Source organism: Charadrius vociferus, unplaced genomic scaffold (assembly GCF_000708025.1).
Source record: "Charadrius vociferus isolate BGI_N301 unplaced genomic scaffold, ASM70802v2 scaffold218, whole genome shotgun sequence".
NCBI lineage: Eukaryota > Metazoa > Chordata > Aves > Charadriiformes > Charadriidae > Charadrius > Charadrius vociferus.
The window spans coordinates 703,885-731,031 of NW_009650084.1; the positions used below are offsets into that span (position 1 = coordinate 703,885).

Genomic DNA, 27,147 nt, shown 5'->3' on the forward strand with positions numbered 1-27,147 from the left:
ACAAATGCACTGCTCAGTGGATAAGGAACTGGCTGGACAGTCGCACTTAAAGAGTTGCAGTCGATGGCTTGATGTCCAAGTGGAGACCAGTGATGAGTGGCGTTCCTCAGGGGTCGGTTCTGAGACCTATACTCTTCAACATCTTTGTTGGTGATGTGGACAGTGGGGTTGAGTGCACCCTCAGCAAGTTTGCCGATGATACCAAGCTGTTTGGCGAGGTAGACGCGCTGGAGGGGAGGGATGCCATCCAGAAGGACCTGGACAGGCTGGAGAGGTGGGCCCAAGCCAACCTCATGCAGTTCAACAACGCCAAGTACAAGGTCCTGCATCTGGGTCGGGGCAATCCCAAGCACAAATACAGGCTTGGCAGGGAATGGCCGGAGAGCAGCCCTGAGGAGAAGGACCGGGGGGTGCTGACTGCTGGCTCATGTGGAGCTTCTTGTCAATGTGCGATCGCAGCCCAGAAGGCCAACTGTATCCTGGGCTGCATCAGCAGTAGTGTGGCCAGCAGGGAGCTGATTCTGCCCCTGTACTCTACTCTCATGAGACCCCACCTGGAGTACTGCATCCAGCTCTGGAGTCCCCAACATAACAAGGACATGGACCTGTTGGAGCGCATCCAGAGGAGGGCCACGAGGACGATCCAACGGCTGGAGCAAGGCCAAGCTGGATGTGGCTTTGGGCACCCTGGTCTAGTGGGAGGTGTCCCTGCTGATGACATGGGGGGTTGGAACTTGATCTTCAAGGTCCCTTCCAACCTAAACCATTCTATGATTCTGTGATCTTGTGAAAAGCAGCTTTGTGGTGTGGGGGAGGGTTACACTTGTGTAGACTTTTATAAACAAGGATATCTTGACTTCAGGGAGACATTCGGGGCAGAGCAGCCAATTATAAAAGATTAGGAAAATAGGGCACACAGTGAAACATTTGCAGCAAGGGAGAGCTGCAGGATTTTTGCTGAGGGGACATTTCCAGAAGGCTTAGGGACTGGGCATCCCTAGCAAATAAGAACAGAAGAACCATGCAGGTTAAAAGTTACCAAGCACTTAGGCACTGAAACAAGTTACAAAATCATTTTCTCTAGTCAGACCAGACATGGATCATAAAAGGTGGCTCAAGCATGATGCTGGATCCTCCTCTGACTCGCCTGCATAGTTCTGGCTAACCCTGTGTAGCCCTGATGACTTGGTGCAGGTCCCTTGGGCAGAGTGCAGGCGCGGGTGCTGCCAGATGTGCTGTGGGGCAGCTGTGCCTGGAGGCCTGGCACCCCTCTGGGGGTAACATTGTCCTCAGAAGATCGATGTTAGAGCCGTAAGGTTAGATCTGTGCTAGCACCCGCGCTACTGCAGTGTCGTTATGTTCCTTGTAAATGATCTGTGGGTAAATTTTTTGCACAAATACGGGGTCCTGTAGGAATGTTTCTGGAGGATTGGAAATGCGGCTTTCCTCATTTGAGAAGCTAATTTTATATACATACATTTATGTATAAAAGTGTATATATTAAAATTATATTAAATTATAATTACATAATAATTATGTGTAATAATTAATACTCACATTAAGTATAATTAATGATTAATAATTACATGTAAAAATGTCTTTGATGCAGACTGTTTTAATGTAACTTCTTTCTGTTGTGTACCGGCAGCTAATTTCCTAGAAAAAAAAAGTTATTGGCGCTTGCATAAAACCGTTAATCACTCCTGCTTGTGCAGCAGCGCTGGGCTGAACGTTGCAGAGCTGTGTACCAGGGCACATGGGAGCTGCTCCTGCTCCACAAGGAAAAGCAGGAGGCTGCCCCAGATAAATGAATAGTTCCTTTTTCCTTTCTGTCCGGCAGTATAATCTAACAAACTTGAACAAAATCTTAATTTATGCTGAGGCTTTCTGGCTGCTTGCTGCCTCAGTAATTTAAGGAGTGAGGTATCCAAGTTGCCTGGCTATTAACTTTTTACTCGCCAGCTCTCAAAAAGCTGGGTGGGTGTCCGGTTGCATTCTCACTGAAATCCTGACATTTACTCTGCTGCACGAATTAAAAATAGCAGCTGCTGTTGATTTCAGCATATCGGATGATTGCAGCAGTGCAAAGTAGAGAGCGTGTGGGCTGCTGTCCTTCCTCCTGAGGACACTCACCGGTGGTAACTTGAAGAAGTTTTAAGTACTCACATGTCTCAGGAGCACAAAAAAGGAAAAAAAAAAATGGTTTGTGGATGTATGAGGAGGAAGGGAAGGAAAGGGAAGAAGGCTTGTTCTGTTATGTAAAATGCGATTCTTTGTTTTTCACTTACATTGAAGCAGCATTTAAAACAAGGATTACTCGGCCAGTCAACATTACTTTACCTACATGCCAATTCACAAATGAGCATAACACTAACACAAAATATGGAGAAAGAGAAGGTTTTGGGTTGACTTTGAGGTCCTGGTATGATTCCGTTTGGTTTTAGTATGCTTTTTCACGGAGGTGCTTGTGCTTTAGCTCTCAGAGCTTTCCCCACAAGCAAGTGAAAGGCAAATGGTTAAAGGAGTGTATACAGTGGCAGTGATACTTACGTCTGTAGAGGAGTTTTACCTATCATTCTTCAATGGGAACAAAGAAAATAAGGATCACAGACAAAAAGTGATATTCCTAAAGGTTGAAGGCAATGCTCCTTAGAACTCTAAAACTGCCGGTATACGTTCTTCAGTTCGAACAGGACAAAGGGAGAGCAAATAGCTCCTGGGGTGGGAAGTCTGTTCAAGAAAACCATTGACACAGAGAAGACCAGAATATTAAGCTGCTCTTGTGATTTCATTAGAGAAATTAAAGTGGTTATAAATGTACAGCATAATTTGGACATCTTCTTAAAGTTATTTGTGACATGGGGAGGTTTTATTAAAATTACTTCGGACAAATAGACTTTGCTCTTTCAGATTCTTTCACCTTTATGTGAACCATCAGTCTATGCTACGTGCATCCAGGAACCTTGGCGCAAACCAGCTAAGTTAGTGAGAATTGCAGCTGTCCAGAGTCAGTGAAGGAAAGAAACACAGACAAAGGTGCTTGTGTTAGCAGTTATTTCTTTCAGTAAATAATTTCTTTCAGTAAATAATGTTAATAACACAGTCCTTGTCAGCAAAGCAGTAATGAACCATCAATGATTGTTTCCCAGGGCTGGAGCCATCAAGTCCAGTTTAAATGTTTCTGTCAACATCTAAGCACAGAATACAAATTCCTTAAACATCTGTGTAACTCTTGTCTTGTGCTGGGCCACCTGAATTCTTAGGAACTAAAATAATCATTTTCTTCCCTTAAGTATACCTAGAACTACTTGTTTATAGAATGGAGATGCTTGTTATGCATCCTGCACCTTGGTAATGAAAATACTTACCCTGTAAGTAACAGCTGTAGCATGCTCCATTTTTCTTAATTTTGGATTTAATGGTTTAGTGCAGTGACCAGCAGTGTAGAAGATGTAGGTCTAATTTCAACCACTGTCTCACAGATAAATTAAGTAGGAAGAGATGTTGCCCGGGGAAGCTGTCATTTACTTCCTTTTGGAATTATTCTATGAAAAACGGGATTTCCTTGGCTCAGAAAAGAGAAAAACTCTTAACAGCTAGGTCATACCCTAGAAGTGGTATCTGGTCTCCAGCACCCCTGCACAGTTGATAGTCTCAGAAATTCACATTTCCGGTTTGTGGCTGGACCCAGTCTAAAGTCTATGGGTTGGTTTTGGGGTTTTTTGTTACCTGTCTGGGCATTGTGTGGACTGGGAAGCGTGCAGCCCCCACACATGGGAAGGAGGTGGTGTTGTGCTGAACTGTTCAAATATGAATAAGATGTTTGCAGTTTAAGCTAGTAGTTAAAAACTGCTTGGATTATCCTTCCTTGGGAAGGAAGAATGAATTGCCACAAAACATCAGAAAGAAGATAGTTTGGTAGGCATGACTGAAGTGTTTGTGTAGAAGGCTTAGCCTTGGCTGAAAGAGAAGTGCTGTATGACCACAATGCAGACATCTTCATTGCATGATTTAATTTACTCCAACTTGGCATTCATAGGCTCAACATGAATATATATATATGAATTTTATATACTGAGCTGTACAGGACATTCTCTTCAATTTTATGAAAAAATCATGTCCACAGATTCCTGAATTTTGGTTTCTTCTCTCCAAGATTATTACAGTCCTGCAATGTTGGGCCTGAAAACTGATCAGGAAGTCCTTGGAGAACTTGTGAAAATGAAAGTGCCGGCTGTGGCAGAGCTGATGGAAAGACATGGAGTCATGTGGACCCTAGTGGTATCACGCTGGTTTATATGCTTGTTCATTGACATTCTTCCAGTAGAGGTAATCAGTAACCTAAAGTTCTCAATATACACTCATGATTATTATTTGTAGTGCTTCAGTAATAATTACCTACTGGAAATCAAGAAGCTATAATCTGAATTCTCTCCTTTCCTGCAGACTGTGCTCCGAATATGGGATTGTTTATTCTATGAAGGGTCAAAGATCATCTTCCGTGTGGCCTTAACATTAATTAAGCAACACCAAGCTTTTATTTTGGAAGCCACGAATTTCCCTGACATTTGTGATAAATTTAAGCAGATCACCAAAGGAACACTTGTAACCGAGTGTCACAGCTTCATGCAGGTAAATCCTCTGCAGCTTTTAGTTGTTACAAACCGAAATGTTTTGCTTGGTTAAAAAGGTGGATACAGTTAGGAGAAACGTATCTGTAAATAATTGTCAAAGGGATGAAGAATGTTTTCATATAAGAAATGTAAACCTTTTAAAGATTTTTTTTTTTTTTTAAGAATTATCATCTAAATCCATATATATTAAGACATTCACTTTATCTGTTTCACAGGGAAAAAATTCTTTTTGCCCTTTTTACCAGTTAAGGAAGGAAGTCTGATCAGAAAATAACTTCAGTGCATTCTTTCAGTGAACCATGCATTGTGTTCCTGTGTTTTCAGGTGAATTGTAATGGAATATTGTAGAATATACACAAAGTGAATTTTAACTTGCATTGATAAATCTTCATAGTGCCAGAATATAAAGCATTATGTTTAGTCAAAGAACAAAAAGGTAGCACCAAGTTCTTTTTTCCAGGCAAAATCCATGAAGTTGTGTTCAAGTCTTATGATAACCTGCAAACTAAGAATTATTCTTGTAAACTATTAATAGATTGCATGCCAATTCTGTATAGAAAACTAGGTTCAGAGCTTAACTCCGAAGACTAAATGATGTTAATTGGAAAAAATATAACAGGAGTACATCTGTCATTAATCACTTGACCGACTATCATTGTTTACTAAGTCTGCAAAAAACTACATCCTAATAGGTGACTTCTACGCCCAAGAGAGCTCATGTCAGAGCTGGTCAGAGAAGAAAAATAGGTTAACTTGTTAGTGTTTCTGAGCCTTTTAATTAAAGGAGCAAGGGAAAAATAAGTCACAGGTACAGCTTAATTTAGAGGGGAGATGGTTGAGGATTTTCTCATTCCATAAAGGGTTTACAATAAGAGTTTTGATAAACGTTAACTGCAGTGAGAATACCAGTTCAGAGGCTGATACAACTGCTTGACCTTGAAGGACTTCCCCCCTCTCCTACCCCTTAATTACATTACATTTTACAGCAGCTGTTTTTAGAAAAATCAACTATCTCTTTCTTGCAGTTACTATGAATAAAACATTGATTTTACCTGCGTTAGTTAGGGGGCAAGGGGGCTTTCAAGGCAATTAAATAAACAATTTAGGTTAGGTTCTTATCTATCTTTGAAACACAGTTGGGGGTGGGGTTTGTGGTTTTTTTTCTTTCCAGAAGTACAGATAATGGAGGTGATGACAGTTGAATATTGTATGCCTCTGTTCCCCCTGAACAAGATGTTTTTAGTTTAATGCAAATGCAGACTTCTTTACCAGAACACTGTTCAAAACGGGTTCAATTATAATCTCATCTCCAGAGTTGTCAGTTGCAACTACAGAGAACTGAGGGACCCACACATCTTAACTGTAGAATAAAGTGCATAAATTTGCAGCTTGCTTCATATAGTTTTGTTCAGTCAGAAGTTTTAGATGAAGCAGTGAAAACAAAGGTATTGTTCTTGAGCATCAAGCCAAAGCAAAAAAAAAAAAAAAAAATTAACAGATGTGTGACAGCATTTCAAATGCCTCAAATAAGCTCAGTAGAGAAGAACTAAGGTAATACAGCAAGGGATTAAGACTGATTTTTTGCAGTAGGAACATATTGTTGTAGGCATATATATGTTCTAGAGCCTGAACAACCTATGCTAGTACCGCATGAGAAATGCACTGATGCTTTGTAGCATTACCCAGGATAGCTTCCTGTGTTTTAAATATGCCTGCCATCCACCAACACAAATGCCTTCTAAAATTATTTTAACTGGACGCTTACATTCACACTAGCTTTTGTATAACTTCCAGCACTTGTTATGAGCGGCAGGTTTGCCACTTCTTTACAGCAGAGTAGATGAAGATGCTGCCCTGTTACAAGAACGCCAAACAGCAGTAAGCTTTTTCACCGTATGGATATCAATGCAGGGATTTCACACTTCAGAAAATCACACAAGAATTCCAGCACATCATCCAAAGACAGGTTTTTAACTAAAAATTTTCTCCTTTTGCCCCCAGAAAATATTCACAGACCCTGGAAGCTTGTCCATGACAACAATCAACAAACTCCGAGAGACTTGCAGAGAGAAGTTGCTTTCTCAGGGATAACTCACTAGATTTAACCAGGTGGTCAGATACTACAGCAATTGACACATTCCTCTATTTGCACTGACTAAAGCACACTTTTAAGCTTTCCATGAGTTAACTGACACTTGACCAATTTTCCTGCCTTTCAAGTAAGTGTTGTTAACACTTTGTACTGTATGTCAGACTTCATAACTGGAATTGGTGGTTCTGTTTTGTGTTTCTTGTGGGTTTTTGGCTTTTTTTTTTTTTTAAAGGATTAAAGTGTTTTCAGAGTAGAATGTGATCAGTGTCAGGACACTCCTTCTAAAAAAAGCAGTCACCATTCTTGTCTTTTCAGGGCATTTTGTAATGTTAAAAACCCCAGGTGTATAAAATTACATATCCTTCCTACTGTATTAACTGTGACACCACTATCATTTGTATAAAATAAATTTATTTAAATTTGTCAGAACCTGTTTCTTGGTGTGAAGAGAGCAAACTAGCTGATCTTTTTCCTGACTGCCAGTAGTTGGCTTCCTTTTTCCTTGCTGCTGTCACTTCAGGAACTCGGTAAATAAGGCAAAGTGCAGGGCAAGACAGCAATGAGGAAGGTGATCTTTATCTTCACTAACAGTTACTGTATAACAGCTTTTCAGGTAAAGGCAGCAAGGAACACGTGCAAGCCCAGGCTACAGAAAGCAGCAGCAAAGCTTTTCTATAACCACTCTTAATATTTTTATAGGCTCATTCAGGATTTTCGAGCTCTAGCACAGTACATAAGTAATTTGACTCAAATCTGGAAGCAGCATTTCCCACTTTGTTGTAAGGGATGCTGACAGTAGATGCTATACTAATACTTTGTGCTGGTGTACTGAGGTTGCACTACAGGTGCTATATTCTCACATACCTGTGTGCCTAAAAATCTGGGGAAAAACACTTGTAAAGGTAAGCACAGACTTCTTCCATGACAGGGAGAGACATCGGGCAGTTCCAAAGCTGTACCTTAATGCAAGTCTAAATATCCTACCCCTGGGCAGAAACAAACCAGTAGCACTGGCACTTAGGCCCCTTTCCAGCCCTGCTGGGGCCAGGTGCCGGTGAATTCCTTTTCTGTCCTTGCAGAGCCCTCTCGTGGCCAAATCCTTTCCCTCACCTTCCTGCTGGGGAAAGAAGACTTGAGAGGCCAGCAATTTATGCTTTTTATTCTCCCTGTGGAACAGCTACTGTGGAAAGCCTCACCTAACACCACATTCCTTTTCAAACTCTACTCCAAGCTCTCTTCATTCATTGTCAAGGAAGGTCTATCTCTTTTTTTACCCCTGCAGACTGAGGTTTCTTTTCCATTCCTCAGCAGGGAAAAGAACCCCACAACTTTTCAGAGGAAGTAGATGAGTACTCTTCTAGGCAAGTAAAGACAGCTACTCGACAGTATGATTCCAAGCTATCCCATCATTTATGGTACCAGACATACATCCTTTTTTCCCCTCAAGTACTGAACTGTAAGTACATTAGCAGTACCATAGTTCTTGTATGTCACCAGGTATTAGGAAATACTAGTTTATTCACCACTGGCAAAATGCATAGTTTCCAGGTGCCTTCAAGGTAACAGGGCAGATGGTCCAAAGTATACCAGCGTTACTGCCACATGTTCAGTTCTCCCTCTTGGGAGAATAGTATTCTGTGCAGTGTTTCAGTGTGCCTTGGTTCCTGCCCTGTGTAGCTAGTACTGGTAACACCAAAGCATTACTGCAGGAAGGAGTCAGGGAAACTTTAAACACAAAGGTTCATTTCCAAGCACATTACAACACACAGACCTCGGATGACATGTGTTTCCTACTCTGTGGCAAGAATCCAACTTCAAAATAAAACCTAAAATGTCATTTATACAGTCCTTATACTATCTTAGCAGCACTTTCAGAAAGCAATGCTTAGCAGGGCAGACCAATACCTTGACATTTCTCAGCAAGCAGCAATGTAATGGAAGCGTTAACTTCTCCAGGGCTCAGGTTACTGATACACAGAAGTTTTACCTGTTTCCAAACACAAAGTCCAAAACAAGGGGCTGTTCTGAAGACACATACACAGTTAAGCCTCACCTTTGTGCCACAGAGAAAAATTAAACACTTGTTTAACACAACTCCACACTCAGAATTGTTTCAAGCTTCCAAAGTAGAGCCCAACCAAGACTTTAGTACTTATCAAACAGTCAAATGTTTTTAAGAGTGATCAGCAACACTAAGGTATACAGAAAAAAAAAGTGTCTTTATTAGCATTGTTACAGGCAATGCATACATAAGAACTGATCCTTAAAGTGTACAACCCCCCAGCCAAGTTTAAAGCAAGAGAATCAGCAGATTGAGATCTATATTGTACACATGTGCAGTAACAGGATCTCTCTGGACCTTCCAACAGAAGAGACAGAAATCACTTTACAAAAAAAGGTAAATAAAAATAACACCCATTTTAAAAAAGTACCAGCTCCTAACGAGCTGGCAGAGCATCAAAAATATCAAACAAGGGAGTTGTCCAATCATAAAGAGTTCCTGTAAGGTTTGAGTATTGCGTTGTTCACACCCTGCATATGCCAGGCATTGAGTTTAAAGCTTAGTAAAAAATACACACCTAACAGACAAGGTGGAGTTTAGATTTTAAATTTTGATTTTGTCAGTTGTTACTAAATTTCTTTAAATGCATCATCAGTATAATTATCGTCATCGCTGGATGGCAGCAGTATGAAGAATGAACCTTTTCCCTTTGTTAAGAGTTCTGAAATAGAGTCAGTGTGAATTAGCAACATCCCTCTCTGGAATCTTTAGCTGACATTACCTTATGCCAATTCCAAAAAAGCACCCTTAAAAACTTTTAGCTTGTTTCTAAGTGGGTAAATATTTAAACTAGTTAGCAAAATTAAACACCAGGATTTTCAGAAGTTATTTTTGTGCATAGTTAAATGCTGCAAGATGATTTCACATTTAATAAAGCAGACTTTAAGAAGAAGCAATTCGCAAGAAAAGGTGTTCCCTTACAATATCAATCTTAGCTCAGGGGAAGTGTGTGGGGTTTTTTTTTCCCAGCTTCTTGCAATTGCTTTTCATCAACACTGGGTTTTAGTGCAAGTCATTAAATTGTTTGATATCCAGCATGGCTCCTCTTTCTGCCAATCAAGTAAGCAATCAAGACAATTAGAACAAGACCAGCAAGGGCTGCACCGACTATTATAGGGATCAGCATGTTATTTTCATCCAGTTGACATTCTTCCACTGAAGAGAAAGAAAAGAGACCCATGTTAGGCACTAGCGCACCAACAGATGGCTATATCCACAACACAAGCTTCTGCTCCCAGCACATAGATAAAACTGGCTCCGGTTAACTCCTAGCTTAGCTTGCCAGCAACCAAAAGGAAGCCAAGTCCACTAACTATGATCATTCAGGATGAAGCCTTTCACTACTAGTTGTATGCATAATAGCGAGATTTATAATAACCAATTCCTTCAAGAGCTGTTACTGTTATGCACAAGCTTAGCAATAATATGTCCATGCAACTCCCTTAGCAGTTTTTCTTTAACCACAGTCACAAAGGACAGCATTAACTAAAAAAGTAAGGAACTTCCCAGAACTTTACCCCTTTCCTACAACTGTCTGCACACAGTTAGGAGGGAAAGTTAACGCTCTTCTTTAACTCTTTTTACGTACTGCTCGCACTAGCCCCCACACCATCTGTAACAGGGCATGCAGAGACTAAGCATAGCACCCACAACCTGGCATTTGACTGCAGAATATTACATGTTTATATCAAAGTGCATTTCACAAGTCTTAGGTTCCCCCTTCCCCAAATGTAAACCTCTTACCTGCCCCAAATTTGTCTCCATCAATCTTGAAAACCTGGATCTGAACATTAAATACATTGACAAGGGCTTTGTCTGTGACCTGGAGATTCTCCTCTGCACTGCACTTGTAGGAGTTCCCTACTGTAGCTCTCAGCTCACTCATGCTGTTGTTGGATGCTTCAAACTTTGGAACTGTGTAAAGAGAAAGTCTCATTACAGAATCCTGAAGAGCAGGAGTTGTAAGCTCAAAGAGCTTAAATTCTATGCATTCATCCCCAACATTTCTAACATGTTATTTAACAGAGGCAACCCTTTATAGTAGTAGTCACTGAAAGTAGACTTCTTAAAAGTCCCTACCTTTTGCTTCAGAAGGCAGAGTCGTGCTTACATTCACACCTTGCAGGAAGAATTTTTCAGTACTTCCATTCTTTTAAAAAAGAAACCAGTAGTTATTTAAGCTAATGATGTGCAACATAAGCTGTTAACACTCCAGTTCAATTCTGCATGCATTTCAAGAAAGGTTTTCAAAGGGTAATCCACAATTGGGATTAGCATCCAAAGGAATTGCTTAGTTGCACTTTTAAAGGTAAAAGCTACAGGAGGTATGCACCTTAGGGGAAGTTACTTTGGGAGAGGGAAGGGAGGCAGAGAAAGGGGGACTGTTGCCCCTCAGACTGCTGACTTGACCTCTGCACTAAAGGTATAGTCTTTAGGCCACTAAAGGTGGCCATGCCTTAACCAGGCTAGCACAATGATCTCACCTGTGCTACAGATACTGCTTTAAAGGAGTTCGGTACCCTCCAGAGATGTGGACAGCCATTTAATAGCAATAGGTCTAGGTGATGGCATTATTAAAAGCAGCATAAAGCTGACACACACAGTGGATTCAGTCCTCAAGGGTCCACAGCTCTAATACAGCACTGGGGCAGGGCTGTAGGAAACAGGATTTCTAACCATCATAGGAGTCCAGAAGACAAGCACGTGTGGCTCTTGGGCTGTACACAGAATATTATTGAGGACTTAAATCCAGTTCCAGACTTCTATGATTAGATGAGATGCTTATTTGTCACAGGCTATTCCTCTGCTACAGCAGAGCTGTTCCCAGTTTGGGCAAGAAGCTTTAGAGAATAGGCAATATAATCTTAAAAGAAATGCCCATTACAAACAAAATAGATGTCTGTCTATACATATGAGTGTACATACATGTATATCTTCTTTCCTCACAGGAGTTACCAAGGATTAAACCCTCTAAATCCCAGTATTAAAAACAAAGAAATTGCTCCCCTTCCTGTAGCTGCATCTTTTTTCTCTTGTACTGACCCCAATTAGTTAGTACATGAGAAATTCTGCAGACGCTACATGCTTTGTCTAGAGATTCTTACCAAAGCAAAGCGGAAGATAACCCTTGTTTTGTCAAAAGTCAGACTCAAGAAGGCCGACGTATTGTCGCACATCCCAGAAGAAGTTGTATTACGTGGTATGAAATTCAGCAAATCCAATCCCATCTATGAGAGAAGAGGATCGATTATGACATTTGAAGAGACATCGCCGTATGTTCAGTCGACTTCTAGCTTGCTTGTACTCACACGCATACAATGCTGTGTTTGCCAACACATTTTACAGACAACTGGGCAGATACGTGCAACTTAACTAAGTTACCAGGCTGGTACAGAGAACAAAGGGCATCTTTGCATGCCTAATGAAGCTTTCCTGCAGCCCTGACTGGCTGTGGCCAATAACCTGCTGCTTTCTCCACACTAAGTTTCTTTGGTCCAAACAGCATAAGGAAAAACATTAGTAACCACCACTATGCAGGGGGCAACATGCCATAAAATACTGCTTTGACATAATCAAGGGAACTGCCTGTAAGCACAATCATCTTGCACATCACTTCAAAATGCTTTAGCTTTGCCCATGGTACATGATTTTATACTGTCTTATATCTGCTGTGGGTTAAATGCACTTACTAAACAATCCAATAGAAACCTTTAGTAGCTCTTAGTTGACTCGCATGCGACTTTGGAAAACCTATTTGCCACCTCCTCACTGGTCATTACCCTAGAAATCAGCTGTTCCGGCAGAGCTAGAATGCCGTGTTATAGGACACAGCTTAGGGAATTCACACAGTTAAGGTGCCTAAAAATACAGTCCATCATAACCAGCTACTGTGAAGCCACACACCAGCTATCAGTGCTCACAATTTTACGTCTCAGTCGTCATCATCATAAATAAATGCAAGAGATTCCTTTGCACCACCACATACAGCATTAAGCAGCTAAGTCCTATACAGACACCACCCTCCTCACACTAGGTCCTTTATCACCAAGATCCAACTTAAACTACATAAAAGCAGCCATAATTTGTCTGCACTTGTCCTCATTACCTCAGATTAAGCCACGGGATAGGAAAAAGCAGCTTGTGATCAAAGATCCTTATAACAAAGCTTTACTGAACCTAAACCTTTGCTGACCCTTGGTCATTGTTTCCTACTGAGGGCCTTCGGGGTTACGCTCAGAGCTTCGCCTTAGCAGTTAGCAGGTAATGGGTTTGTCCACAGCTGTGCTTTGCATCAACAATGGAGGGAAAGCAGCTGTGCCAGGGCTGGATCTTACATAAACCATGTAGCATTTTTGCTGTTAAAAATCAGCCATTGAGTGGCTCTTAAGCACTGAAGTCAAACCCATGCCTCTCTGGTGCTGCCAGGAAGTCAACTAAGTCACAAGCCTGTCCAGTTTTACAGTAGTAATAATTTTCCCTTCTAATAGTCATTCACTGTGTTCAGGCTAAATTCCTGTGTTTTATTTAACAGTTTAAAAATCTTGTTTAGATGGCATCTTTGATAATAGGATTCCCCCTGCTCACATCTTGATAATTTTTACTGCTTCTGTGGAGCAGCCATATACACTTACTGGATTTGACAGACAAGTTTTGTACTGTTACTGAATGGAAAAATCTTTAATGCTCACTTTCGGTAGAAGAGAACTATTTGAATCATCACTAGTCTAGTCCAAGTTAAACAATTCAAATAGAGGACAATCATGGACAAACACTACAAAGAACCATAATTTTTAAAGAAGAAAGTTAACCTATAATAATTTACCAAGTTTTCCCCAAAAAATGGAATCTGAAGGCTTTGAAGAAAAAAGTGTACCTTTTCATCTTTTTTCAGATAGGTGATGTTAAGTTGTAGCCCCATGTAGGCAAGTACACAGGTTCCATTGGGACCAGTCACATTGTATTTACCAACTGCAGGATTTGGGGGCGATGCAGTTGGTGCTGGGCTAGTTGTTGGAACCTGGCTAGTAGTCTGTTTAGGAGTTGTAGGTGCTACAGCAGTAGTAGAGACCATATCTTCAGCACATTCTGTCTCTGGAGAGAAAGGAAAACAGTCATTACCAAACAAAATGAAGCTGTGGGACGCTCTACCTTTTTAATCCTCAAGGGAAACGAGGACAAAATTTCAAGTAGCTTTTCCTAATAAAAAAAATAATAAAAGCTGTGATGGCAAAGCATTACGTAAACTCTTGTTGCAAAGTTTGAGATACTTTTAAAGCCTTGCATGTGAAAATGACCCCTCTGCTGTTATTTACAGAAGTTCATGGTGACCACATCTGCTTTTATTCACGCCCGTCATTTCACTATCAAGTCAGGATAAATAAGATACTGCTACGTTGACAGAGCCAGTGTTCCTGCTGTGTGTTCACAGCAAGGCTGAGCTGACTACCCCTCAACACTCTGGGCATTTGTGTGCTAAAAACAGAGGAACCGTTCTCCTGCCTGCTGTTAAAAGTGGTCTCCCAGGAGATGAGCTGTTCTCCTTCCTGTCCCTCCTTCAGTTACACCACCACCTTGTGTGGACCCTGTGTCATTATTTTGGCAATACCCACAGTAACACTGGATCTCTCGAGTCCTCACAACAGCGCTGCGACTCTTCTACCCTTAACAAAGGGATTCTAAGACACTGCTGCAGCTGGCAAATGTTCTGCTCTATGCTCTCCCTTTGGTTCTTATGTCCATTATTTCCTTTAGTCCTGCCTTAGTAGCCACCCACCACCGGGGGGGTACAAGGCTGAGTGAGGATGCGTAAAGCTGCCTTCTCTTTTCATCCAGTTTAGTAGCAACTTGCAAGGCAAAAGGACAGAGAAAGAACAGTGACTGATTTATTTGCCGGGGTACTCAGAAACACCTGGCAGTAAGATCTTAACTTGATCTGGAAACCAAGAAGGTTCCTGCATTGAACATTAAGCCAAAACCAAAGGTCATAGCAAAGACATTACTGTAGTAGAGGCTTTCATGTTCTAAGCCAAGGTCATCTCCATGTGTCAGGGATAACAGCTTGCAGCTTTATAAGGATGACAGCAACTGCAGCAGCAGTCAATTCTGACTCAGAGGCCCTACTTCTAAAGTTTAATTTATACATATCTTGCAGATACTAGATAGCTAATAAATAGCCTCTGAACTTAAACAACAACTTAACTTTCGACTATGGCTCAGAAAGAAACTCTAATCACGCCTTCTGAACTCAGACTCCAAACTAGCACGTTTCCTATTTCTACTCCATTTCTGGAAAGTCAAAGAGCAGAGGGAAGGTGGATGAATGAAGGAGTGACCCTATCTTTTGTAAGCTTAATGGATACTGGTCAGGTCCCAAAATGTGCTAATTTCCTAACAAATAAACCAAGCATCAGCTTTACTTGGTACTTCAATGGAGAATTTCCCTCCATCTGCAAGACCCCAACATGTACAGCCTCTTACTCAAGTTAGCAGAGATGGAAACAACGAAATCACTTCAAGTGAAAGTTTGTCCTAGGTAGAGTCTTGATATTTTTACTGAACTGATTTACAGCCTAGCTCCTAGTAACTCTTCAAGACAGATCTGGAGATGAGATAAATTCTTACATCTTTGACAGTGATAGGAAAGCAGCTGACAAAACAACCAACAGATAAAATTAAAGGCTCCTTTTCTTCAGAGCTGCAGATAATCACTACCATAACACCTCAGTCACCAACTTCTAGGTACACTGACTAGTTACCATTACTAGTGATGCACAGATTTACTGAATACTGACTCTTCTTCCCTTCAGTGAGCCTTGCCCAGATGACCAGCAGAAATATCTGCTAATGAAGGAGCTGCAGGGAAAAAAGGTTAAGGGAGAATTCCAGATCTAAAGTTTATCAATAACTAGCTGACAAAAGAAGGACGTGATCTGGAAAGAACAAGGTGATTTCAGAGTCCAGAATAAAAAAAAAGATAAAGTGAGAATTCTTTAACCATCTGAATTAAAAAGAAAAACTACACAAAGACATAACTCACTGTGCAGTAGGGATAGGAAAAAAATTATCTGGGTGCAGTCCCAAGACAGTAGTAAAAACTTAGGGATTATAACAATTTAAAGAAACAACTGAGCAGGGCAGTAGGGATAACAAGAATGTGGAAATAAACAAACAAGAAAAACAAATAAAAAAACCCAAAACATTGAACTCGGACCAAACAATGTCTACCCCAGGATCATAGGAAATCACGTTTGTTCTGAGGATCAATAGTTTCATCAAGGCAGCAATACCACAGGATAGGGAAAAGCAACTCTGGGGAAGTGATCATAGTAATTAAAGTGTGTATATTAATCTAAAAAAAAAAAAAGAAGAGAAGTAATTAAGAATAGAAAACCAAACAAATGCTGACAAACTTGTGTTGCATAAGGAACACCTTCCCAAAAACAATGCAATTTTTTTTTTAACCAAAGTAATATGTAAGAACAGGTAATAGGTGGTGTTAGAAGGAAAATTATCACCCAGTAGGGAGATTTTATTAAAGTTTTACAGAAGTTTAAAAACCAGCTTTTCCCCAATATCATGGCTTACGTTCAAGCCTGCTGACAACTGATCACTTACCAAACTTATCCAGTATAATAACTGGATCAAGATATCATATTTAAAAAAAAGATTGTTCTGAAGACTGGAGTAATAAAAAAACCCCAACTGATTTCTAAGCTACAAATGTAGGTCTGCATCTTTGCTGCAAACTAGTTCACTGACTGGAACTGACTCATTAAGAGAACGATACACACCAAAATCTGACCCAGTCATTGAGGCAGCCATAAAAGAAGTCAACTCTGGTATTATCATGCATCAGGCAAGGTATTTTTTAGATACACAGGACAAAGTATAGATACTCCTGTAGAAGGCAATTTTTCAATGTATCCATTGCATGCCAGCACTGACTACCCTAGTTTTTAAGGTTCATTTCAACAGGTGCATAAATGAGATTAACAACATAAGAAGAGTTCTACATTTCCCAGAGAAGATCAGACTTCTTACTTGCCCCCAAAGTAAGGCAAAGATTTGTTACTCTCCCAGATACTACAGGTGATCAAACACCAACAGCCGTGTAAACTGAAGAGTGTTGCCCCAAAAGCAAAGGACACAAACACACCATGAAGTAGTTTGTCTTCTAATCAGTAGAGCAGTGAAATTAGAAAATGCTTTTCACTACAAGCAATGAGGACAAAAAGTCGTTTTGTGACTCAGCCCGACAGAGAAAGAACACCACTGTTACAGCTTATATAAGGCCTCCTGCAGGAAGATGTATCTGCTCCCTACAGAGCAGTTCTCTATTGTCTGCCATTATAGCACTAATTTTCCCCAGAGCACACAGTAACTAGTTCAAACTACTTTGGTAGAGGCATAACACTTGGAAGTTATCAGATACTTCTTAAACTAGTATTTTGGCCATGTGCCCAGTCGACCTACTGCAACACAGGTTTACACCCATAAATACTCATGTACAAAACCCACGGGAACACAGCACAGTATCTCCTAGTCATGGATGCTGACACCCCTACAGAGAAAACCTGGAGCAGGTCTATTCATTTCAGAAGATGCTGCTATCGGAGCCTTGGATCCGATTTGTACCTGCCTAAATATGATTAGTCAGAACTTAAAAAGAAATAATCTATTTTTGGAAATATTAGCTCACCAAGTACCTTTTCTGCTACAAGATACCTACTGTTCATACTGAAAGTGCCATTTGTGAGATAGGCTTCCAAAGTAACATTGCTAAAAGTAACGTTCACATTCTTCATATTGACTTGCTTGGAGTTGATGCATCTATATTTTGTGCCCATATATGCCTGAAGAATATTTTTATGTGATACTTTCTTCACTTCTCCTGTAAAAAGATTACATTACATTATTACGTAACAGTATTTACAGAAACAAATCGGTATTACATCTGGAAGGGTGCCACAATTTTCATTTTACCTGTAGTTGAATTATGGAATAAAGTTGCATCTGACAGATTGTAGTGGAAAACTAACTCTTCGACTTGGTACTTGTTTGCAATTTCTGAGAAATTCAGGCTTAATGAATGTCCTGCTCCAAAACCCAATACCAGAATTGGATGAGATGTGTTACCATTACCACATGAGCTCTGTGGCTCTACTGTAGCATTTTGTGGAAGAGAGAAGTGTACGAACTGCAGGGTAGAAAACGAAACACATGTAAATGGGATGACAGAACAGCTTTTCCTTACCACTTTTTAAATATCCTATGAAACTGTGATAAAACATACAGTAGACATTCATACACATACAGCTGACATTCATATATGCTATAAGATGCCTACTTATATACCTGTATATAGCAAGTAGCATGTTACTGACACTTGGATTTCTAAGAATATTGTTCTCTGAAATAAATACACAAAACAATACACACTCACAGCACCTCTTAGACTTTTTCCCCCCTAAACTAGCACTTTGAATTTGCAGGTACTTATGTACTAGGTAAATCAGATCTGACAAACTCTGGACATGTGAAAAGCTTTGTTTCTTGTAGTACAATTGAGTAAGAAGAAAAGCAAATGGTACAGCCTACATAGTTTGGCTATCATACTTTGAGTTTATTACATATTGAGAAGTAATTTGGTACCTGAAGACAAATAGAATGTTTACTCGAAAGTTCTGAGCTTACTGCTTACAAGAAGAAACAGCCAAAAGCATGTTATAAAAGCAGTCACCTCTGGATGCAAACTTGCATACCAGTATCAGCAGGATTTCAGACCATCAGCACCACTGAAAAAGTAGACTATGCAATATAAGTCTCAGCTCAAATCACACACAGTAAGTGCACCACTGGCAAAGTAGTAGGATTTTTTAATCTCACATTACAGTGATGGCTAGGAAAAAATCAACTTCAACAAGACTGCCTCAAAACATGCAACTGCTGAGATTATTAATAATCCACAATTCCTGGTCAGTAGTAAAGATACCAAAAAAATAAACTGAACAGCAGAGTATTTGTGAATAAAAATTCTTAACTTTCCTTAACAGGCTTTTGCTGTTAATATGGAACAACTTGTAGGCATTGCACTAGCCTGTAGATACACTGAAAGCTAGAAATTTTCTCAGTAAGATCACAGATTCCAGGGAAGTTTAAAAGCTACGTGCCAACCACCATTTCAATTCAGATTTAGTCCACGTAAGTATAACCAAGTTCACCAAAAGACAACTGGTAGCATTTTTGCCTTTACAGTTCCAATGAAAGCCATTGTAGCGACCAATAGGACCGGTAGGGAATTTCAGTCACAAAAGTAATTTCACACATGTATTGTTTGTGGTGGTTTCAGGCAGCCTTAACCCTGTTTAATTAGAATAAGCATCAGTAATAAAGAAGAGTTGATGCAACATGACTTAAGCATTTTTCACGCTTAAATATTTGTTAAAAGTTTAAATATTGCACATACAGAGAAATACCATACAGTTTATAAAGACAAGTTAGAAACAAGCAGCAAGATAACCCCCTTACCTCTTTTTGCCCATTGCTTTTGTATTCCACTGAGAAGGCTACTGTCATATCAGCAATTATGCAGACCTTACCACTTGCATCTTTCACCTCAAAGGAAGAGGAAACCTGTAAAAAGCCTGTTAGGAATGACAAATGGTTAACCTGGCATCACACAAGTTTTAATTTTCGATCCCAAAGAGACAAATACACACAACTGTACATTTTAGGAGAACATCCTAAACAGCATTTGAGTTTGGAAACTTGGGCCTTAACAGTCTCTATACTAGCTTCAACATGACTAACTGAGGACAAATTTAACACCCTATTCATTAAAAGACAAAGCCACCCAAATCATAACTGTTGACACGCTGGGTCCTCAGAGGGTAAGAAAAACTTGCAACAAACACCAGCCATACTGTTCAAGGCAGCTCCTCAGTGTTCACCCTACACAGCAACTATTTTGCAAGCTTCAGCCAGAATTGACTTAGCATATTTGATCCTGCACGCCTATAGTGCTCAGCCATCACCCCGCAGCGCAGCACACCGCACCACACAGCCTTCACTCCCACTGTACCAGGACACTCAGCTGTACATGCACTGAATGCAGCATTTAGAAAGCCTGGATTGACTGCAGATGTTTTGGAGAGACTGCCAAAAATAGCACGATGGAGCGTGCCACCCTTGCCAGGAGAACTTCTCCTTACTGTCATCACGCTCTCTGTGCACTTGAGAGGAGGATGAGGGCCAAGACCTTGACACAGTCTGAGGTTATGTTTTCCTGACTGGTTTAAGCTAACCTTTAACCAAAAGCATGTTTCCCCCACACACACGCTTGCTCCCCTCCAGCCCTACGTGCTCAGAGCAGTAGTACAACTGACCACACTAGTACTGACTTGACAGGGTAAGAACATGTGGCAAGAGGACCACAGGATCGTCCTTTCTGACAGGAGCACAGACTTAGATGCATTGTCAGCATCCACTGACAATGAAACTTCACCTAGGGGACACGTTGCAGCAGGCTGGATGGAACTGGGAAGCTGGTTATCTCATACTTCATTTGCAGTAAGGGTTAGCTGGACAGTGCTCCTGTAACTGAAATCACACCAAGGTGTTCCCAGTTCTTTATTGTCAAGCATTTTGTTTTTCTGGTTCTCAATTTGTCACCATGCACACATCTGAAGCAAACCTCACTATAAAACGCCTGCAGCATTTTCATGCTAGCACTTTATCAGCTCACATTTGCAACAACTTCACTCTTGCAGAAAACCTGATAAAAAAGAAGCTGCAAGATGTAAACCGCTATCTCTAGCAAATTAAAGCTTTAAAGAGTCAAACATGCTAATCCATTTAACCGCTGATACAGCAAAAAGATCCAGCTGAGGGATTATCCATTAGCTAGCTTCCCTCCCCAGGAAGTTTTCAAAAAGCAAATCCCAATTTTAAAACTCTTCACTATGCAACTATGGTGCATACAATTGTATTAAGAGAATTATAAGGAAAAATTGGACTTTTGTCAGCTGTACTTTGGTAGAAGGCCCTTCAGTTGTAGGAATGCATTGGAAACAATTTCTCTGGCACTCAGCAAGCATTTTCCCTTGTTGCCTTCCCCTTAGCAACAACATACCCTCCCCCAGCACCAAAGGTGGTCACAACTTAGGCTGGAGTTCATACACTTCACCCGGTTATTTAAAGAATCTAGACTTGAAAGCAGAGATACACAGAAGAAAGAAATTGCTAAGAAAGGATAGTGTAGAAAACTGATATTTCAAAGGAAAACTGTCCTACCTTTGCCTTTATGTCCAGCTCAATGTTCATTAAGGAACATGTATTCACAAAGAAAATGTTACTTCCTGCAGTTCAGAGCAGTACTAGAAACAGTCGATGCTCCTCTGCATGGAAGTTTCAATTTACGAAGCTTCCTCCAATTTGAATTTACATCTGGAACTTGTTTATATTTTACCCAAGCACTTGTTTTCTCAACAGCAAGCTGCTTACATTTTCTTGAATATTTCTAGTACAGCTTAGAAAACAGCATAAAGGCAGGGAGTGGGAGTCCCCAGCTACTTGAACTGACACTACCAATGGAAAATATGCTAGAATGAAAACCTTCTATGTGCATGCCGACTCCCTGGTTTGATAGCTATTAAAAATCTGGGCAATTTTAGAGCTAAAAATAAACAAATAATAGGCAAGAATTAAAGAAAAAAATCAGTTTTAGAAAGACATGAAGGTGAAAGAAAAGACTGAAAAACAATTAAGAAAAATGTTGCTGACTTAAAGGAAAATGTGACATACCTGCCCATTAGAGATGATTCAGAGAACAACAAAAGACAACGGCTTTGGTACCAGAAAGCACCAAATGGAAGACAGATTTGGGGAATTAAGAGCTAACAAATCACCCTTAGCAAGTTTAAGTAATAGAGAATAAGGGGTGTGAACAAACAGTAAAAAATACAACCTGCATAACTACTATATTTTTGCAAGGTTAAGTCCACACCGTGATACGAATCACGATTTTGTTAGTGTGCAACAAACACCAGAAAACCCCATTCCTCCTTAAGAAATGTTCAGCAGCTGCTGGATTTGCAGGGTCAGTGATGAGACGGACACATTCAGCACGAGACTCTGAGCTGTCCTCAATGAAGTGGCAAGAGGGCTGTTTCACTGCAAGTGAGCCGACGTACACAAGGATGGCAATCGGAAAGCGCCCTGTACTGCAGCATCATCTGCTCCCGTGGTCTTGGAGGAATGCATATGAAATGGAGCGAAACAAGGGACACGGGTGCAAAGAAAGATTAGCAAAAAAACACTGAAGAACGAATCGAGACACTGAAGGAAAGTAAGTCCTGCCTACTCTTCACTCCAGCCAACTTAAGGCAGAGGAACAGCTCGCCGGGTTTGGCAGGAAAGCAGCTGTTGAGTTTGTGAAGGCAGTTTCAGTGTCGACTAGTGATTAATGCATGAATCATCACCAGCCCACAAATAGTAAGAGCCTACAGTCAAAATGTCAAGAATACAGAAAAGCAAACTGATGTTGAATCAATCTGTCCTGGGAATATTTCTAACTAAGTTACATAAAGTATTGCTCAATTTTATCATGGCGTATCTAAAAGTTGAGAATATTGCTTGTACTTCTCATAACAATATTGTTATTTGCTATTTAACACAAAAACTGATACAGCCTCCAGTTTCTTCAGACTTTAAATGCTCTTCTTAATAAACTGCAGCACCCTATGTGACAACTATCGTGACAGAGCAAGTGCAGCACTTCAGATTTACACAGCTGAACAGCTCCTAGACTTTTCAACAGCAAAAAGTTGAGTTTTGTGAAGTTCATTATTCATTTGGCTGGAAATATTATGTTATGGACATCTAGCAGAGGAATCATCAAAAGTGTACTAGCACCAAAGAAATTTCACTTAGTTCAGATGCTTCCTTTGTATTCTAATAGGTTCCAAAAAAGTGCTGCTTCGTATTTATTCCAGCTGCATATTTTCAATTGAAAATCGTAAGATTATCTCTCCCTTTAGACCTCATTTCTGAAATTATAGTCTCATGCAAGAAAACACTGAAGGTAAAACCGTTGAAGCAAGGCTAGATATTTTACTTGAATTAAATCCCACATCCTTCCTTATCTAACATACCTACATCAAAAAAACAAGCAGAGTGTATTAACACTTTGCGATAATAAACAAGTCAACCAAAACTAAGACTTTCTTGGTTATATAACAATTTGTCTTAAAGAAACCTACCACAAAAAGTTAAGTTTAAACGAAAAATTACAAAGCTAACAAAACAATCTAGCACATTTGAACAATCTAAATCTGAGCCCTTTTGAACATGGCTCTGCGAATGGCAGGATTCCCCACCTCTTGGCCACACAAAGATGCTTTCAGGTTTCAACCTTTTCATAATCAAAATCCTGTTAGCCAAGCACAGCTACCCTTGGGTTACTCTCCCATATAATGGAAAGCTACTAAGGGAGAAAGACTAATGGTTGTTGTGCTCTAAAAAAAGCAAGCCTATATTAATGGCAATTGTTTACACTGTCTGCTTGCAAAGAAGACTTCAGTTACTATAGTTAATGATTTACTTTGTCTCCAGTTTTTATTAGAAACATGGAACATTGACAACAAGGATCTCAAACACAAAAACTACTTGTATATAATTTGGGGTTTGTTACTATATTCACGTTTCCCACATAAGTAAAAGCCTTTTTAGTATTTTTCTGCCTCCCTCTTGGAAGAAAGGACAGCAAGCCATTCAGATCCACCTGGGCACATATTCCACATCATCAGTAGTTTAAGCGATACAGTAGGTATCTAGGGGTCTGCAGTTCCAGTGAGTGACTATGGCGTTGGGGAGGAAAACCACGGTTGCAGCGCAGCCCAGCTAACTGCTCCCCACAAGCACCGCAACAGTAGTTCAGAGTATCACACCCACAGCCTGGTCGTACACATCAAAGACTCTCAGCTACAGCCTACCCTGTAATTACTGCAGGGCAGTACTCTGAAGGTAAAGGATGCTCGCTGGCTGATCCCGGCGCTACACAGTCATTCTGTACCTAAGCTGCAGCACTGCTGTGTTGCCCTGCACCTTTGCCCAGATGTTCTAAGGTTCTAGATAAGAAATGCTGGTTCTTATCTAAAAAAAGGCTTATTTTCCATTGTATATGTGAACAGCAGTGCCCAGTAATTTACTCATTCCAATGGTTCAGAAGGAGCTTGTCATCTCAATGCCATTTTGTGAACAACTTCAGACTGCTAAGTCTATGCCAGAGAAGGGAATGGAAAAATCTCTGAAGAGTTATGCCCTTGTCTAATCATTTGTCTTCTAATAGAAGCACCATTCCCAGAGGCACACATGATACAAGTCCCTTCTCAGAAGACCGAGTCAAGATCACTTGCTTAGGATCCGGGATCTATACTACCTTGGGATAGTACAGAAAAAATATTTTTTTTAAGCTCTTCTTTTTTTTTTTGAAAGACCACACTATTTACCAACCCTAACATTTCTGGGGAACAACTGAAAGCAGGAAAATCCCTTGACAGACTTGATATATTAACCACTTGGCATGAGACAAGGTGGTCTTCATAAAATTACAAGTTACATTTACCTGTCACTAATGGACTCAGAAGACTAAACACTGGCTATCTGGAAAGCATAGCAGGGAAAGACAAAGTTGAACTCTCTTCAACTGCTGTTAGACACACTTGAACACAAACACAGTGACAGAAAGGGGGAACAGAGCTTAATTTAAGGATAGATGCAAGTACTTTAGGGGAGAAGCGAATCAGTTGCACTTGTGCAGATGCAGCACCTGTTCCTGATCAAGTTCCTGATCCAATTCTAGAAGATGCAACCTTACCAACTAACAGGGGCAAATTCATGCAGTCTCAGACTATGTTTTTGATATTGTTGATTTCCATTAAGGCAGTAAACATTTTGTTTCTCAAATCAAGTTTGCAGATGGATAACCTTTGTCTTTATAAAAAAAATATAAAAGTACAACAGCATTATAAAGGAAAGACTATTTAGAAGCTGTACACTTGCCATTTGGCCAGAGAATTGCACAATTGCATCAAGTTTAGTCACATGAATCTTCTTTATGGTTTCCTATCTAGAGGAAGGAAGTCCTGGGGTAGCTCTACAGCGACTGATTACATGAGTCCACCAGGAGGTCTGAACTCCCATCGCTAGACCTTTTTCAGTATTCAAACAAGTTCATTTTGCACTTGCTCTGCTGTATCAAACCACACAACTAACACATCCTTCCATTCAAGGTAGCTGGCAGCCCCAAACATCCTTTTGGAGGAAGGAGCACTGTGCTGACAACTTAAAGAGAAAGCCCCCCTAGAGGAGAGGATATTGGTAAAAAGATAATAAACCAACTGCCTGAGCAAAACCACTCTCCTAGTCCTATCAAAAAGAATAGATCTCACCCCTGTAAACTGAAGGACATAATGGTGCTCAAACTGAATTTCACAAACTGAATTTGGCCTTGTTAAGAAATCAGAAGCCACTGAAGTTTAATACAAGAAAACTCAATGTATTAAGTGTGGACTACTGTGCTCAAGTCTGAACACTGGAGAGGGAACAGCTAGACAAATGCCCACTGCTCAGAGCTGAACCACATTTGAAACTCTGTACTCTACTGCCAAGGCACTACTAACACTCTCACACTTTGAATTACAATAGAAAAAGTAGTACTGACATCCAGTGGTGCTGTCAAGTGACAGAGAAGGTTAAGAAGCTGTTACCCTTAGATGGCAAGGGATACCAGTCCATTTTGAATTCAGATGTACAAAAACCATGGAAGCCTGATGTACCAAAACGTCAGATACATTTTAAAATAGTAGGCTCATAATTTAGAATTAAGAGAATGTAATGAAGCATTAAAATAGCTGTTGTAACTAGTGCCACTCACATACCCAAAAGGTTCTCCTGCCAAGTTAAAGAGAATAAATACCAAGAAATACATTATGGTACCAAGCTTCTGCAAAGAATTTCCAAATAATCATGTCTGACTTGAGAAGAAAGACAAGCTGTTGCAGTTAAGCTGCAACAGGCAAAGGCAGCAAGGCGTGCCTTCTTAGTGCTAGAAGTTAGTTATCTTTAAGACATAGAAAGGCTTAAGAGAGATAACAGTAGTTGACTTCTCAATAAAATATCCATCATTTCTTTTAGTAGGGTTCCTCTGTACCTAGAGATAATTCTTCAGTTTATTGTCTGCTGCTGATTAGAAATCACCCTATTCACTACAGAACAATCTAGAAGCAGGTTATATCAAAAAAGAAACTTTTAAGTCAGCCTGAACAGAAACCTCAGGAGCATATCTCAACAGCAGCATGTCAGGGAACCTGAGGAGTTCTTACTCGGCAAGTAAGAAGTTACTCTGAAAGTCAGAAAAGCTGCCAAAGCCAAAGCTGAGTACCCTATCACATGACGACAGGCTTGGGACTAGCACAGAAATTCAGATCCTTAAAGACTGTGTCAATACACTCAAAAAAGCTATCAAGCAAACACTATGTCAAGGGCAGCATTTGGTAAAACAATGTTGTTTCGAAAGTCACACAACATAAGTGGTTGTATTTCATGAAAACTACTTTATGCTCGGTCTCAGTTCCATACAGCTAGCAACGCCAAAACTGAGGAAAACAATACAACACCAAGTTACTCACTGGCTGGAATTTATTATCCAAGTTTCTCTCAGCTATCCCTACACTAGTAGCAAGGTTTGAAATTCCCCTTCGGACTAGAGTTGTGCAATAGAAACACGTGGATTATGTGTCAATAACTTTGCAATGGCATCACACTGCCTTTTCAAACTCATTCTTCCTTCCCCAAATCTCAGACACTTCATTATTTACTCACTGAATCCATGTCTGACTCTAAACTCGGATTTTCAGAAATGTCTTCTCTGATGCGTCTGTGCTTCAGTTAAGGAAGTGAACTATGGGTGCTGTAGGACTCAAAGAGCACAAGCAGCTCTGTTGGCCTTGGCACACAACCCAACTGACCCATGGTGCTTAACAGCAGACAACCACCATCTTCTTCCATATTTGAAAAAGCAGCAGCTAAATTTGAGGGGAGGTACTTAGTTTCCCATAGCCCCCCTTCCCTGTATTTATCACTGTATTACCTAAATCTGTTTTCATTCTAAACACACATTTGATATTTGTGAGGAAATTCATCACAAAACACTTACTGCTGACATATGAAATATTCAGCTTAGTGCTTGCTGCAATGTGAATGGAAAAGTGAAACAGTAAGTGAGGTGTGGTGAGGTATTCTGGAGGGAAAAAAAAATAAAAATCTATTTTCCTAAAGTCAAGGCATTGCCAAACACTCTT

General features: G+C 40.3%; 2 protein-coding genes across 2 annotated transcripts in view; one reads left to right on the forward strand and one right to left on the reverse strand.

The window, feature by feature from the left end:
• LOC104292733 (microtubule-associated protein futsch-like) overlaps nt 1-7,152 on the forward strand; it is a 70,489-nt gene extending 63,337 nt beyond the window's left edge. The window contains exons 7-9 of the mRNA XM_009892149.1: nt 4,157-4,329; nt 4,447-4,632; nt 6,636-7,152. Coding sequence (XP_009890451.1) covers nt 4,157-4,329; nt 4,447-4,632; nt 6,636-6,725 — 449 coding nt within the window. The 3' untranslated portion in view covers nt 6,726-7,152. The remainder of the gene's footprint in view (nt 1-4,156; nt 4,330-4,446; nt 4,633-6,635) is intronic.
• Nucleotides 7,153-8,924: 1,772 nt separating this feature from the next.
• LAMP1 (lysosomal-associated membrane protein 1) lies at nt 8,925-21,597 on the reverse strand. The gene is made up of 10 exons (XM_009892150.1): nt 21,590-21,597; nt 19,954-19,974; nt 19,316-19,433; nt 17,771-17,984; nt 17,517-17,678; nt 13,662-13,879; nt 11,893-12,015; nt 10,868-10,937; nt 10,532-10,702; nt 8,925-9,943 (listed from the first exon to the last, which is right to left on the reverse strand). The coding sequence occupies exons 1-10, from the start codon at nt 21,595-21,597 to the stop codon at nt 9,804-9,806; spliced, it is 1,245 nt and encodes a 414-aa protein (XP_009890452.1). The 3' UTR covers nt 8,925-9,803.
• Between the last annotated feature and the right edge of the window lie 5,550 nt (nt 21,598-27,147).